The 14,174-nt window shown below is 47.4% G+C and overlaps 3 protein-coding genes across 3 annotated transcripts; all 3 read left to right on the plus strand.

Moving 5' to 3' along the window:
* Positions 1 to 3,769: 3,769 nt before the first annotated feature.
* On the plus strand, positions 3,770 to 5,774 carry EPUS_03149 (uncharacterized protein; the record flags this gene model as incomplete). Its single annotated transcript, XM_007802898.1, has 4 exons — positions 3,770 to 4,430; positions 4,483 to 4,854; positions 4,913 to 5,361; positions 5,451 to 5,774. The coding sequence occupies 4 exons, from the start codon at positions 3,770 to 3,772 to the stop codon at positions 5,772 to 5,774; spliced, it is 1,806 nt and encodes a 601-aa protein (XP_007801089.1).
* A 2,682-nt stretch (positions 5,775 to 8,456) lies between these two features.
* Positions 8,457 to 10,531, plus strand: EPUS_03150 (uncharacterized protein; the record flags this gene model as incomplete). The annotated part of the gene is made up of 4 exons (XM_007802899.1): positions 8,457 to 9,614; positions 9,672 to 10,015; positions 10,123 to 10,220; positions 10,302 to 10,531. The coding sequence occupies 4 exons, from the start codon at positions 8,457 to 8,459 to the stop codon at positions 10,529 to 10,531; spliced, it is 1,830 nt and encodes a 609-aa protein (XP_007801090.1).
* Positions 10,532 to 12,237: 1,706 nt separating this feature from the next.
* Positions 12,238 to 13,268, plus strand: EPUS_03151 (uncharacterized protein; the record flags this gene model as incomplete). The annotated part of the gene is made up of 6 exons (XM_007802900.1): positions 12,238 to 12,276; positions 12,331 to 12,484; positions 12,551 to 12,706; positions 12,767 to 12,967; positions 13,023 to 13,148; positions 13,222 to 13,268. 6 exons carry the CDS (start codon positions 12,238 to 12,240, stop codon positions 13,266 to 13,268), a joined length of 723 nt encoding a protein of 240 aa, XP_007801091.1.
* Positions 13,269 to 14,174: the final 906 nt, after the last annotated feature.

Genomic DNA, 14,174 nt, shown 5'->3' on the forward strand with positions numbered 1-14,174 from the left:
GGGGGGGGGGGGGGGGGGTCTGCCACGCCTTTTTTTATTGCCAAGTAGAAGAATAAATATTCGAATTCGCGTATTTTCTGCTTGATATATTAGTATCTTACTCTCAATATGGATAATTCTACCCATTCAGCGTTCTCTTCGCCTCCAACGGATATCCTTGACGTCGATAGCATCTCTATAGATGAGATAGAGTCCCCTGAACCCTCTGCCTCCGCTAGCACCTCGTTATCGCTCCACCGTGGCCGTCATTCAAGGCCGACAACTGTATCCCCTCATTTTTTTGGGTATTCGTTTCGAAATGACGGAATTTCGTATACTATTCGCGAGAGAACAGCTGTTAGAAAGGGCGGTAGACCCTCTCATATCTGGCGGCATGGCACAGAGCTCTATTCGCTGAAACAGCGCTCTGTTAGCTGGATGTGCAATCTCTGTTGGGATAAGGGCAGCGCTATTATTATGTCTGGGGGCAATACAACAAGGCCTATTAGGCATTTGCTTGAGAAGCATCGAATTCGAAGCGACGGTCAAATAGAAACTGGCGAGAATAGTGAGGCAGCGCAGGCAGCTCCTATAGCAAAATCAGTTCTACAACAGCATATTGAGGGCGCTCAACAACGTCCTATAGCAAAATCAGTTCTACAACAGCATATTAAGGGCGCTCAACAACGTCCTAGCCAGCTTACTGTTAACGCAGTTTTGCTTACTCTTATTCAGTGGATTGTGCTTGCTCATATTGCTCTTAGTTGCATTGAATTACAAGCGTTTCGAGATCTTCTGAAGCTGTTAAATCCGTCGATTTGCAGTTATCTCTATAGCACAGGTAAATCCGTACGAAATTTGATCCTGCGAGAATTTCAGCAACGTTGACTGCGCGTTATTGATGAGCTACACAGCGCGCATAGCAGAATTCATCTTTCTTTTGATCTGTGGAGCTTACCAAATTCGTTGCCCTTGTGTGGCGTTATAGCTTATTATTTAATAGCTGATTTGCAGAATAGAGCTCTCCTTATAGGTCTCAAAAGAGTACAAGGCGCTCATTCTGGTGAGAATATCGCTAAGGCAATTATACGGGTTATTCAAGAGTATGATATAGCTGACAGAGTGGGTTATTTTCAAGCCGACAACGCAGGGAATAACGACACCTGTATCAAAGCGATTCTTAAGGAGATCTCACCTTCTTCGACTGCGAATCAACGGCGTTTACGTTGTTATGGGCATATTATCAACCTTGCTACCAAAGCCTTCTTGTTTGGCGATGATTCTGACGCGTTTGAGCTCGAAATCAACACTCTCGAGAAGCTCAAGCTCGAAATTCGCCATGAACGCGAATTGCTGGCCCTATGGCGAAAACGAGGACCTATTAGCAAGCTCTATAACCTAGTTATTTGGATTCGAAGGAGTCTGCAGCGCAGGGAGAGCTTTATAAGCTTATCAAGAGATAATACGACTTTGAAGCGTGAGTATTCAAATTCTATGCATCAAGTAACTACTGATTTGACTATAGAACTAATGGTTCTCTTTGATAACGCAACTCGCTAGAATTCGACGTATCTTATGCTCCATTGCGCTCTCAAGCTTCGTCCTTAAATAATAACGATTTGTGCGATAAATATCAATGATCTTAAGGAGGATACGCTCTCTGTAGAAGAGTGGGATAAGATAGAAGAGATCAAGAGCATCCTAACGCCATTCTACAAGGTTACAAAGTGACTCAAGGGCAATGCTGTTGAGGGCTACTACAGTTCTATTTAGGAGGCGCTGCCTGCGGTTGAGCTGTTGCTTTAGCATCTTGAGAAGCTTAAAGAGATATACAAACCGTTTCGTTCCACTGTCTCCGAACGCTGCCGCTGCGTAGTGAATAGAGTTAGTGATTTCTTCCTTACTCAAAATCTTGCTGCTCTAACTTACAAAGTTCTTCCTTCTTCCCTTGAGGCTATAATATAAAAACTCACATCAACACACTTCAGTAGGCAAAAGCAATAATAGCTCAAATAGTACAACAGATGGGGCTTACGGCTTTTTGACCATGACGTCGATCATGCTCGCCTGACTTGCCAGCTCCAAGGGAGCGGATTGGAATTTGAGTGGTGGGCACTTGATGGCTTGTGTTTCTTTGTCTTGTCTTCTTACCCAAATAGGCACACCCAGCATCGATTTCTCCAGCTTCCAGTAACTGCTATCTTTACAATCACTCAATCAGGACATTGCAACAAAGTTGTCGTTAGGCTTACTCGCCAAGGGCATCTGTTTATGATTTGTCGTATGTTGCTTACAAGCAGCAGCAAGGTAGGTTTCGCAAATCGATGCCGCTTTGCGATGCATGGCAGAGACGCCAGTGAGAATGATAGAGTAACCATACTATGTAGGTGCCCCTCTAAATTTGGGGGTAAGCCCTAAGGAAGTGGTCCATAGCTGTTGGGGTTTAACCGAAGTGATGCCATCCTCCAGGCTAGTCTTGACCTAGAGCAGCCCCTTATTTATCCCTCTTCTGAGGTTGTTCGAGTGTTCCGTAGTTAGGCACCGACTGCCTACATTATGCTCACACATGAAAACTGAGCTCTTGTCACGTCTATTACATTCCGTACATGGGAGCACCTGGAATGTAAAATGAGCAACAGGAGATTGAAGACACAGTCAAGACACCTTGAACTGTGCATCAGCGATGTAAGCAACTTGATCTCAAGGCCACTCAACTGAGTTCATTTCTCGAGGGTCTCGAGTATTCTATAGGTAGTAACCGGAGTGTATACTAGGAGTGGCTGATCATTGAAACGGAGAACCAGGTGGTAGAGTATTCTAAGAGTACGAAAAGTGGTGGAATGCGCATGAGTGGATCAGAATTGCAAGCTTAAACTGTCAGCGTATGTAGTTCAAAGCTGCGTGATCAATCTTAACCTAACTTAGTGAGCTTGTGAGCTTTTAAGAGAGATTTCACTCCTTGGTTGTGAGATTTCTATCACTCCGAACTATCCTTTCCCAAACGAGATCAGCGATCACCGCCCGTGATTTTCCTCCTGCTTCGGTCGATCTCGCCTCTCTGGGCATCTACGTCAGAAGGAAATTGTAGTGACGACATGAAGACCTTTTTAGGATACCGTTGTCACAAAGTATTGCTATTACTTGTATGCAGGACAGAACTGCGTCGTTACTGTAACACATGTTCTTCACTGATATGGAGTACTGCTACGATATAGAGGACCTCGGCTCCTTTCCCTTCCGACATTTAGTCCTCTTCTTGCTTACTTTGACAAATAGTTAGCTTCCTCAGTTCGCCCCCGATCGGGCGTTCCAACCCGCTTTCAAATCTAGTGCCTGAACTCCCCAGGCCCTTGAGCTCCTTTTTGGTTTGCCTCTTCCAGGGCCGAGGCTCGGTACGAATGTTGGAAAGAGCACTTGGCCTGGTCTCGTCCACTGAGTCTGACGGATTCCTTCACGGGCTTCTCGGGCCCATCCGCTCATGCAGTAGCCTCTCCCAATGATCTCATCCACGTCTGCTAAGAAACTGTCAAGGCGCGTCACTCCCTTGCACGTGGGTACGCACGATAGGTGATTAGTCGGCATGAATCGCCACGAGTCCGAAAGAGTACGTCAAGCACGATGATCCTCGCTTACCTCCATGTACGATCTCTCAGGCATGCAAGGGCAGCGTATGAGAGAGCTTGAATGTGGCGAGGATGCAGCACAGAGTACATAACAGCTGCAGGTACTTCTCTCGTTGTTTACTTTTTCAGAGATTACATCCACAATCAAGTGCTCTCAAATCAGAAGTATGAAGCTTCTACTCCTCTTGTCCTTTCTCACGGCGGCTTCCTGCGTCTCCATCTTTGAAATCACCGGGGATCGCTTTATCTCGCCGCTTCGAGGCCAGCGCGTCTCCAATGTGACTGGGATTGTCACGGCCAAGGGCCCTGACGGGTTCTGGCTGCGTTCTGTCACACCTGATCGCGACGCCAGTACTTCCGAGTCCATTTACGTCTTTGGTAGGACCGCCGCAACCCCCCGCACTGTTGGAGAACAAATCGTTCTCAGTACCGCTACTGTGACCGAATTCCGCACGTCGGCCGACTATTTGTATTTGACCGAGCTCACCAACCCCGGCAATGTCACGGTTATCTCGTCCGGGAATGATGTCTCGCCCATTGTGATTGGCGCTAGGGGACTGAACCCTCCCACAGAGCAGTACTCTTCGCTGGACAACGGCGATGTGTTCGGTCTGCCCAATAATGTCAGTCAGATCTCCGTGGTCAACCCTGTCCTAGAGCCCCAGCGCTATGGACTGGATTTCTGGGAAAGCTTGACCGGCGAATTGGTCTCCGTGCCAGGGGCTCGAGCAGTTGCGAGGCCAAATCGCTTTGGAGATACATGGGTTGTCGGAGACTGGAGGACGACGGGGGAGAACGAAAGAGGTGGTTTGACCATGACGGATCAAGGTAGGTATCCCGTTCTACTTGGTGAGCGCTCCAGACTGACCATCATAAATAGATGCAAACCCGGAAGCTATCCTCATTGGCACGCCTCTTGACGGCTCCAGGAACCCCAGTACTACAGTACTGGGCGACAGCTTCGAAGATATCACCGGCATTGTCACCCAAGCCTTCGGGTTCTACCGCATTCTACCATTGACGAGCTTAGTGGTCATATCCTCCCCCCAGCCTGCTCTGCCCCCTCCGACAGAACTTACCTATTCGGGCAACTGTGGAGGGCTGACCATAGGATCCTACAATGTCGAAAACCTCTCTCCAACCTCACCCAATCTGAACCAGATTGCTTCCGACATTGTCAACTACCTAAGAAGCCCGCCATTGATTTTTATTCAAGAAATTCAAGACGACAATGGCCCAACGAATGATGCTAGTGAGTTGCCAAAAAACTTTCCTCCGTGAAACGGACTCAATAACATATTTTACTCTAGTTGTCTCAGCCAACCTTACCCTATCCACGCTGTCCCGCGCTATTACCGCTATCAATCCTTCCGCCTCCTATGCATTCACCAACATTGACCCCACTGACGATACCAATGGTGGTCAGCCCGGCGGCAACATTCGAACAGCTTACCTGTTTGACCCGCGGGTTCTGCGTCTTCGCTCCGCCAATCCCGGTACAGCCACGTCTGCCAATGAGGTCTTGCCAGGCCCCACACTAAGGTTTAATCCTGGCTTGATCGACCCGCTGAACCCTGCCTGGGTTGATAGCCGGAAGCCGCTTGTTGCCGAGTGGGAGATCTTGAATAGCACGGGAAGTTTCTTCACCGTCAATGTGCATTTTGCGAGCAAGGGCGGCAGCTCATCGCTTCATGGTGACGCCAGGCCGCCTGTCAACGGCGGTGTGGATATCAGATTGGCACAGGCGAATATTACTGCTGTAAGTTCGACCTCGTTACTTATCCCTCGCCGAATCCATGTCGATAATTTTCACTGTTTGCTTTATTCCCAGACTTACCATGCTTGCAGAATTTCATCGCCTCCATCCTTGCGCAGAACTCAAACGCGCCGGTAATCGCATCTGGGGACTTCAACGAATTCGCCTTTGTTGCTCCCTTGGAGTCCTTCGTGGAGATCTCTGGCCTGCGCGATGCGGATGTCTTGGCTGGCTTGAGCCCCGAGGAGCGCTACACATACCTCTTCGACATGAATACCCAGCAACTGGATCACACGTACGTGAGTCGTGGAGTTAGGAACGTGGAGCTTGAGCACGTGCATATCAACACCTGGGGAGCGAACGGGGCAAGTGATCATGATCCCACGGTGCTGAAGGTTGGAGTGTGTGCAAGGTAGTTCGATGGCAATGCGATTTCCAAGGGGTGTACAACATAGAGTGTAGAGTAATACACTCCTTTTTTCCAGACACTTTTAAACTTACCACAATTTTGTAATTATTGCTACTACCTCTTTGTGTATCAGAGATTTCGCTCTAGTTGGACTAAAAAAAGACTTTCTCTGGATCGGCTCAAGAGGAGCGCTCGGATCATATCCTAGAAGCAGTTCAATAGCATAGCAGCGTTATAAACAGCCACAACATCCTCCACTATTTGATTCTTAGACGGTTAGGCTGAAATGATCCTCTTCCAATTAGCTCATATCGACGACTCGAGCATGTTTAATCCAGAGCATTATTGCGTTGTGTGCTTAGCCGAAGGAACACCTCCCACGTCTCAGGAAGGTGGGTACGCGTCTCATGAGGAGAAATTTAGGTCCCGAGGTCCTCCGGTCGCCAAATGGGGTGGCACTTTTGTACTGAGGCGGTCGACTGTAGGCGAAGCCCATATTGCCCTTTCCGCATATGCAGGGGTGGGCGAGATGTGCCATGTAAGGGGCCATCTTCACCCTGCAGCAGCCCTATAATCGTGTGCTTGGTAGAAGGTTTTTTGAGTCTGCAAAGTCTCCGTCTGAAGCGTTACGTGCATCAGCCATATCTCTATAGGATATGTTGGTCTTGGTCTACTTTCAGGTCCTTTCCGGTCTGCAGGATGACATGATCGGGCCTACGTGAATTGCTACTTGCTGTTTGAGCGGGTGGAAATTTGGGAAGCAACCGGTCACGCAGCTTCTCTCTATTCGCCACGCTCCTGCTTCATCGCTGTTGATCAGCCACCGGAAGCGAAGCTTGAGGTCGTCATGTAAGTAGGGACGTGTGTGTGTCCTCGCCCCATTTTGGTGCTCCCGGGGTGCTCAGATTGAGGCCAAATGAAGGATAAGATTTGTCTCGATGCCCCAGACTGATGGTGTGTTTCAGCCCACTTGCTTACCTCGCCCGTGGAGGTTGACCCTTACCCTCTGTACTTGGGAAGATGCTTTGGGCCCCTTCACCCAGGCTGAAACATAACGCTCATGTGGGTGCCTTTGATGTCAAGCACTTAGCAGACATTGCTTCTTTTGTACCATCAACCCCATTCCGGAGAAGCTAAACTATTGGCCTCAAATTTTCACGGGCCGTTATGAATATACGGGAAAGGTCAAGTCATGTCGCAGCCTCCAACCATACTGGCATTCTCGACACGGTCCCTTGCATGCTCATCTTCTTCATCGTTTCGGTTTACCCATCATCTGACGTCCAGAGGTCTGATCATGCTCACGACTTCTTGCAATTGAAGTACTCAACCACGTCCCGTGTGTGGGTAAGCAACGCTCTTCACAAAGCCCTTGGACTATCCGGAGCTAAAGACGAGATCCGATGCCACCATGGATCTGCCTAATAGAAACAACGGCGAGCCCAAGGAACTGGTAATGGGACCAAGAGAATACGAAGAAAGGTGCAGAATCCATTTTCGGGACCGCTTCAGAGTTTTGAATGTAAGTGAACACATCCGTTTGCCAATATGCAGAGCTCAAAGGTAGTTGATACTCAGCCGTGCCCGCAGCACATGTGGGTCATTGTTGCATGGGTCGTTCTTTTTCAGCTTCAATACAAGATCGTGCTCTAATTTCTTCTATCAGATAGACTTCAACTCTTTCACCAATGCCGATTCCATGCAAAACTTCTAGATGGAAGATACATACGGTGCCAAATCGTGGTATAGTTAGTCCACATCACACCTCATATGCGCTGTTAGGGCTTGGTACGATAATGATATGTGCTAAACTGATCCTTAGAATACTTTATTCTCGCATCATTGATCAAGTCCTTTTGTCTTGGGGATGTGAAATACATATGTACTTCTGAGGGACAACAACAAATCCTTCAGCAGATGCTACTTTTCGAGTTGTATTGTGACCAGCCAGAAACTTTTCTTGCCATGTTACCCAGGTTAGAAGAGCTATATAGCGAAAGATTGCCGACTTGGCTAAGAAGTCTGCCGTCCCATACACTGCAGAGCTCGTCTTACTTGGCAGAGGGTGCTATAGGCGATCAAGACTTTCGAAAGATTTGGGGGACCGTGGAGGAAATGAAGATGAGCCATCCAGAGCTGCTCCGGCGTGAATTCGAGGTCAGGAAAGTCTTTGAACAAGTATGCGCAGAATTTCAACGGAAAAGGGGAAGCGACGATGTCTTGAGGAATTGGTCAGTGAGCTCGAGCCTGCCATTGATTCCGATCATTATAGCCAATATTAACGCTAACAAGGCTAGTTCGCTTGAAATCGATACATGATCCTCAATATAGGCTCCAATGTGGGTCAGGATGGACGCTTCCAGTGTTTCTCGCCATCAAGCAAGAGGTGTCTCAAGCCGTCCAAAATTACCTCAGCGAGTTAGATAAAAAGATAGCAGAATTTCTCAGCAAGTGGAGGGCCCCAGAAGACGAAGGCCGAGGGTCTTCCCCTTGTCTCCAGTCCAGCGAGAGCGGCAAGGTCAACTTACTTTTCGCAGTCGCAGGGTCAGGCAAGACCAGAAACGTCAAGTTCTTGCTGTCCAAGAACTAGGGTTTCTATCTCCTACCCTGTAACTTACCTCCTGGCCCTGGAGACAAGTTATATGTGCCTCGTCATGCAAACGGCTCTAACGATACGTGGATACTCTGGATGCTTCTGAACAATATCCGGACGTTCTACCCCAAGATTGACATAAAACGCGTTCCGACTGCGAAATGGTTCACGATTCTCCTCTACACCCGCGCGATTATTCTTGACCGGTTCTTGAATAAGGCTTGGAATACTAGGAACTCAGACGGCCCAGCGAAATGGTTGGCATTTCACACTTCTTGCAGCCCGTCTTTCGATCCGTTCAACACACTTTTTCAGCTTTTCATCCTTGAGACCCCTGATCTCGCATATGCCTTTTTGAGGTCCTTTACAACGGGCCATCTCGATAGGCTAGTCAAAGACGATAAAAGACGTCTGTACTACTGTATATATGAGGCTCAATGCGACTTAGAGCAGTGTGATTTCGAGCTGGTTGAAAAGCCAATCCCAATGCTTCGAATTGAGCTTGCATGTATAATTTCTAACCGGCTCTCGGCGTACCGGAAACCAGAGCCCAAGAACATTTTCATCGCAGGCACTTCACTAAGAATGAACGAAGCAAGTTGTATTATACAAGATGTTAAAAGTTACGATGAAGCTACATACAAATACGTGATGACTGGCTGCAAAAAACATGTAGACTTTCCCCTGCTCACCACTGAGGAGGATTTCAAGAGGCTGCTGAAGCAGCATGATATTCGAGTTCCAGAAGGGTATTTAACGCACGTCGAAAAGTGGAGTGTGCCACTTCGAGGCCGCTATCGCTGGTCCGTTCTATATATCGACCGCTTAAAACTCCTTCAAAATGGGGGCTGGACTCCGAAAGCGATAGAGAATGAGGCTCAAAGAACCATGAGAGAAGCGAAAATCCAACTTCAGAAGCGGCTCGAAGTACTTGAGAAACAAAATCAGACTCGGTTATTGGACCAACTCTGCCAGGTTGCTATTCAGAGTGATCTCCTGGACAAGCCAACAATATTCGAGGATGACAAAGACTGCGAGATGATATCGGAGGCTTTCGCAGTCGTGAAACCAATTGGCAAGGACCAGAATCAGTACAGGTCGCAATTGCAGGAACAGCTTGCCTTGGAAGCAGTAATCGAGTTCTTCCGTGACCGTCGACCCCAGCAATACGATGAGAAACTGAGGCGCTTTTTATTTTCCCAGCAAAATGACGCGGGCGCGCTAGGGAAGGTGGCAGAGTGGTTCCTGGCTTGGGTAAGTTTCTCTATTCTTAGAGATGCGATGGTAGCTGTCAGCTAATTGGATCTGAAGGAGCTGAGGAAATGTCTGCATAACTCGCAACGGATGACGGGGTCTCCAGAAAACATCTTACATCGACGTAAAGCCATTCTTGCTAACCTGGGCAATGCAGAGAACCTGAAGCAGCGGCACAGGTGTCTCGAAGATTACTGCTTGTTAGAAGGCGAGAGAACAGGCCACTGCTACGACCAAAGGCTCAAGGACATCCCGATTTATGAGTGGATGGCAAGTATCCGGAACGGAAAGAAACCAGCTGCGAGCTTTTACCTTCCTGATAATCTTGCCGGACCAGATATTCTATTTGCACTACAACACAGCAAGACGAGTGCGAAGACTCCGGGTGACAGTGTAATCTTGTGCGTTGTGCAGGTCAGTAGCCCCGCAAATTGAATATTGATCGAAACCCACAGTATTAAATATACCATTAATTATTGCTAACTACACTGGGCCAATATAGCTGAAGATTGGGGCCATCGATAACGGCCGTCGCAATTGAGACCACGAACCCGAGATCCTGGTACACAGGAAAGAATCCCAATCTCTGGAGAGACGAACAAAAGAGTGGGTGAAAAAGGAATTGGAAAATTGGCAACATCGAACTATTTCTTCGAGTCCTGATCACCACCGCACTGACGGCACAAGGACAAGCTGATCTCAACGCTGACAAGCGTACAAGCGAGAATGAATATTTCGTCCGGTTGGACAAGCGTCAGACAGAGAACCTTTTTGGAGCAGCATTTTTTCGGCTGATGGTGGCTATGAAGAACAAGGAGAAGGACGTGAAGAAGCTAGACGAGATAACACATGGGAAGAGGGGAAGGAATAATCCGGGTCCGGCAGACCCACGGGCGGGTAAGAAGAGCAAGCGATAACAGGGACAAATTGAGTGAGTTTTGGAACTTGTTTGATAGACAAAGAATCCAGATAAGTCTAGTGCACCCAGCGAAACCGAAACTCAGGATAGTATCTTCGCATTTCGTGGATAGTCTCGTTAGTTTTGTTCTGTGGTACGTGGTTTGGACATTCAGTTACCTAGACTAGGGAATACAGGATATCTTCACGCTATGATATTGGATCAGAAATGACTGGTACTTGTCATGACTCGCCAGGCAAAAATGCGCCGCATGTGGAAACAAATCAATTGGTGCTCCAACACCCACATACAGAAAGATGCCAAGGAGAGAAGAAGATCAGCATTGTAGCGTTTGGCATATGGTGGCTTGATATGAAGACCACCTTCCTTGGTCATCAGCCCGGATGCGAAGAAGATGAGATGGCAATCTGAAGAGATCTGCGTAACCTTGTTATATTTAGATGATGAGTTGTGCCTGCTCTAACCTCGGAATATGAGCTTCTTGCCTCCGTTGTGCTGCAGTTCTGATATTGAAATAGGCGGATATACGGGATTATTAGAGAAAGTTTTGGGAGAATTTCTCCTGTAAAGATTTGGGCGCAGCATCTCCACGGAGATGGGAAGAGAGATAATGTGTAGCTCTGGTGTTGGAGGAGGGCTGTTGTTCATGTTTCCGTGTTGGACTGCGATGGAAATTGGTACACATTTGGCTCTCTGTTTAACTGCGAAATCAGCGAACATATATTTGTGTGTTTCCTCGGAGGCACGCGGAAGAGAGGAAGGTTAGTGACCACAGAACTGTCCATCTAAGCAAAATTACTCCCGGATCTACACGGATCTCCTCCTAGCTCTAAGCTACCACAGTTAGGGAACTTGTTAGGTTGATTGATTGATTGATTGACTCTATCATCCGTTCCGGCATCCCGTAAGGTGGTAAGACCGGCAAGGCCAGCAAGTATTACTTAGTGTCGGATGCTGGGCACAAAACCAACTTCTGTGTCTTTGATACCTTTTTGTTTCTTACAGTACGCATCATCAACACCTTGAGGTACTCCGGATTACAGCGCCTATTACCAAGACCAGCGGAATGCCCAAGGTCAACCAAAAACAGCTTGTCTCAATCAAGCTTGTCGCGCCATGGTTATTCTATCAGCGGAAAGATGCGCTGAAGAAGAATTTGTTGTGCGTGCCCAAGTGGGTGTGCTGGCCGAAAGTAGGATCAGCAAGCTCGTGCTTGGACTGGCTGCCCAGCCTCTTCCGCAGCCACCCAATCGAGCACGTTTTCGCTCCATAGTTGAGCGACACAATTCTTGGGAATAACACTCCTGACGAAATGCAAGCTCACAACATACATGGCGGGATGTTCTCGTGTAGGTTCCAGAGATTCCTCAAGCATATGCAGAAGTTGCTCTTCCATAGTTTCTCAGTCTCCATTTACATTCCTGGTTGGTTATATCATTTTCAGTCCGCTTGTATTTGTGGACCATTTTTGGGATTCAGACATAGAAACAAGGCTCCTCCACTGCTAACGGTGATGGACCAATCCTCATACCTCGACCTCGAAGATTGGCCGCTCCGACAGCCTCCACAAGAAAGCAGTGCTTCTTCGTCGCCCCACGACTCTGAGTCAATCACTTCATTTTCTTTTCCACTGCCTCCGACATTCACGCCGACGACCCCCTCACCGTTGCTCAGTGAGAGCAGATTATTAAATACGGTCTCGAGATGCACCATGAGATTAGTTATGAATCCCTCAGTGACTATGTATGTTTGGAAGCGCGCAAATTGCGACTCTCAGTTATGTGATGATTCTGACAGGTTGCGGTTGCTGCTGGCAGATCATTCGTCAAAGGCTGTCAATTGTTCAAGCTCAAATACACATATGTCGATGTTTGCGAAAATGATAATGGGAGTGCTAAGTGTCTCGAAGCAGGCGATGCAACTGGGCAACAAGGACCCCTCATCCATACCGGTGAATATCTGATCAATGCTCTAGAGAGCTATGGAATATCCTCGACCAAGTTCTGACTACCGACAGTTTCTAAGACCAGGATGCCAATACCTCACCTGGAGCAACCCATTGTATCAAAAGCCAAGCCGCCTTTCAGGGTCAGCTTTCTTGAAGCTCAGACAATCCAGACTGCACAGATTGTTTTCTCATCACAGCCTGCTTACACGTTTGAGAACTGGGACGGTTGGTGTCTTCATCATCCTTTCACCTCTTTCTCCTGCAATGCTAAAGAGTCTTCTGCAGATTGTGTTCGTTTTCAAGAAGCTCTGCTTGCTCACAAGGTTATTTTTGTGGGCGGCATAGCAGAAGCAAAGTCCAAAGGACGTGGCGAAGAATGCATCAGTCAAAATCTGCGCATCCTTCAGGCACCAAATGGTATACAGACCATTATCTTTTTTGCCAATTCACAACGCAAAGAGCGCAAACAATATATCTCGATCCCAGGTAGGGTTGTATTTGCTTGTGGGCGTCTTGGGTCTCGTTTGTGACCTCTGCATAGTAAGTTGTATCGATCAGATCGACCAGAACAAAAAACCCGGACGACCCATCTCTCTCCGATTACAGCCCAACTTCAAACTTCTGTCGGAATTAAAGGTGCTGCACATTCAATTTCTTGACGACGATGGTACGTTTTCGGCTGCTGCTTATAGTTTGAACTAAGTGCTGATGCTCCCATGTTCTCTGCTCCGCTTGCCCAGACCAAAAGCAGTTTTACAAGATTCTCTGTCCAAATGCCAGTGGCTAGCAATTACGGAACGACGCTTGTTGTAACTGTCTCGCTCTTATTGCACGAATGCAGCCACACGATCGACTTTAGACGACGGGGAAGACGGATGGAGCAACTAGCGTGGGGTTGAACTGACCTTTTGCTTGCGGGCTGCGGCGTTACCAATAGAGCCGAGCCCTTTTGATGACCACTTAATAATCGCACGACGGAATGAGCCGCAATGTCATTGCCTAATCCTTCTCGTACTTCGGTTGTACTACGCACTATGGTACATGGCATAAGTATCCCTAGCACGGCGCTAGTATTTGCCACTTCGAACACAATGGATACAGATAGCCCTGTCAAACTTGTACAGCCATTCCCGTTGGAGCTAGGGATTAAAGCAAGCATACTAATCCTAATAAGGGTGTCTCTGGGCACCTTATCCTCGCTATAGCAAGGCGCCGATACGTGGCGTTGTAACTTTACAAGGCCGTTCTAGCGCCATGCTAGGGATACTTATGACTCTCCCCATACTGATGCCGCCGAAAAGTGCGTCCTAGCGCTAATTTGAAGCTGTATATCTTTCCTAATCGGGTATAGGATAGAGGGTCTAGAGTGGAGAGGGCAGGGATTCTGTTAGCCAATCAATTGCAGCTATCCTCTGAAGTTGTTATTGCCCTCGTGCCTCTGAACTTGGCTAAATAAGTTAGTATTATTAGAATTAAGATAAAGGACAGCTATATAAATATTAATAATATAATATATACGCTAGCCTATATAAGTAACCTCTTATCTCTTAACTAATTAAAGTTAAATAGAGTAAAATACATAGATATAAATAACTATAACGTGGTTTATAAGCGTCTAGCGCATACAAGCGTCTAGCGCACTTTTCTTCTATCTTATAACTTTATAATAATTTTATACAGCCACAACATAAAA

Source organism: Endocarpon pusillum, assembly GCF_000464535.1.
Source record: "Endocarpon pusillum Z07020 unplaced genomic scaffold scaffold1818, whole genome shotgun sequence".
Taxonomy (NCBI): Eukaryota; Fungi; Ascomycota; class Eurotiomycetes; order Verrucariales; family Verrucariaceae; genus Endocarpon; species Endocarpon pusillum.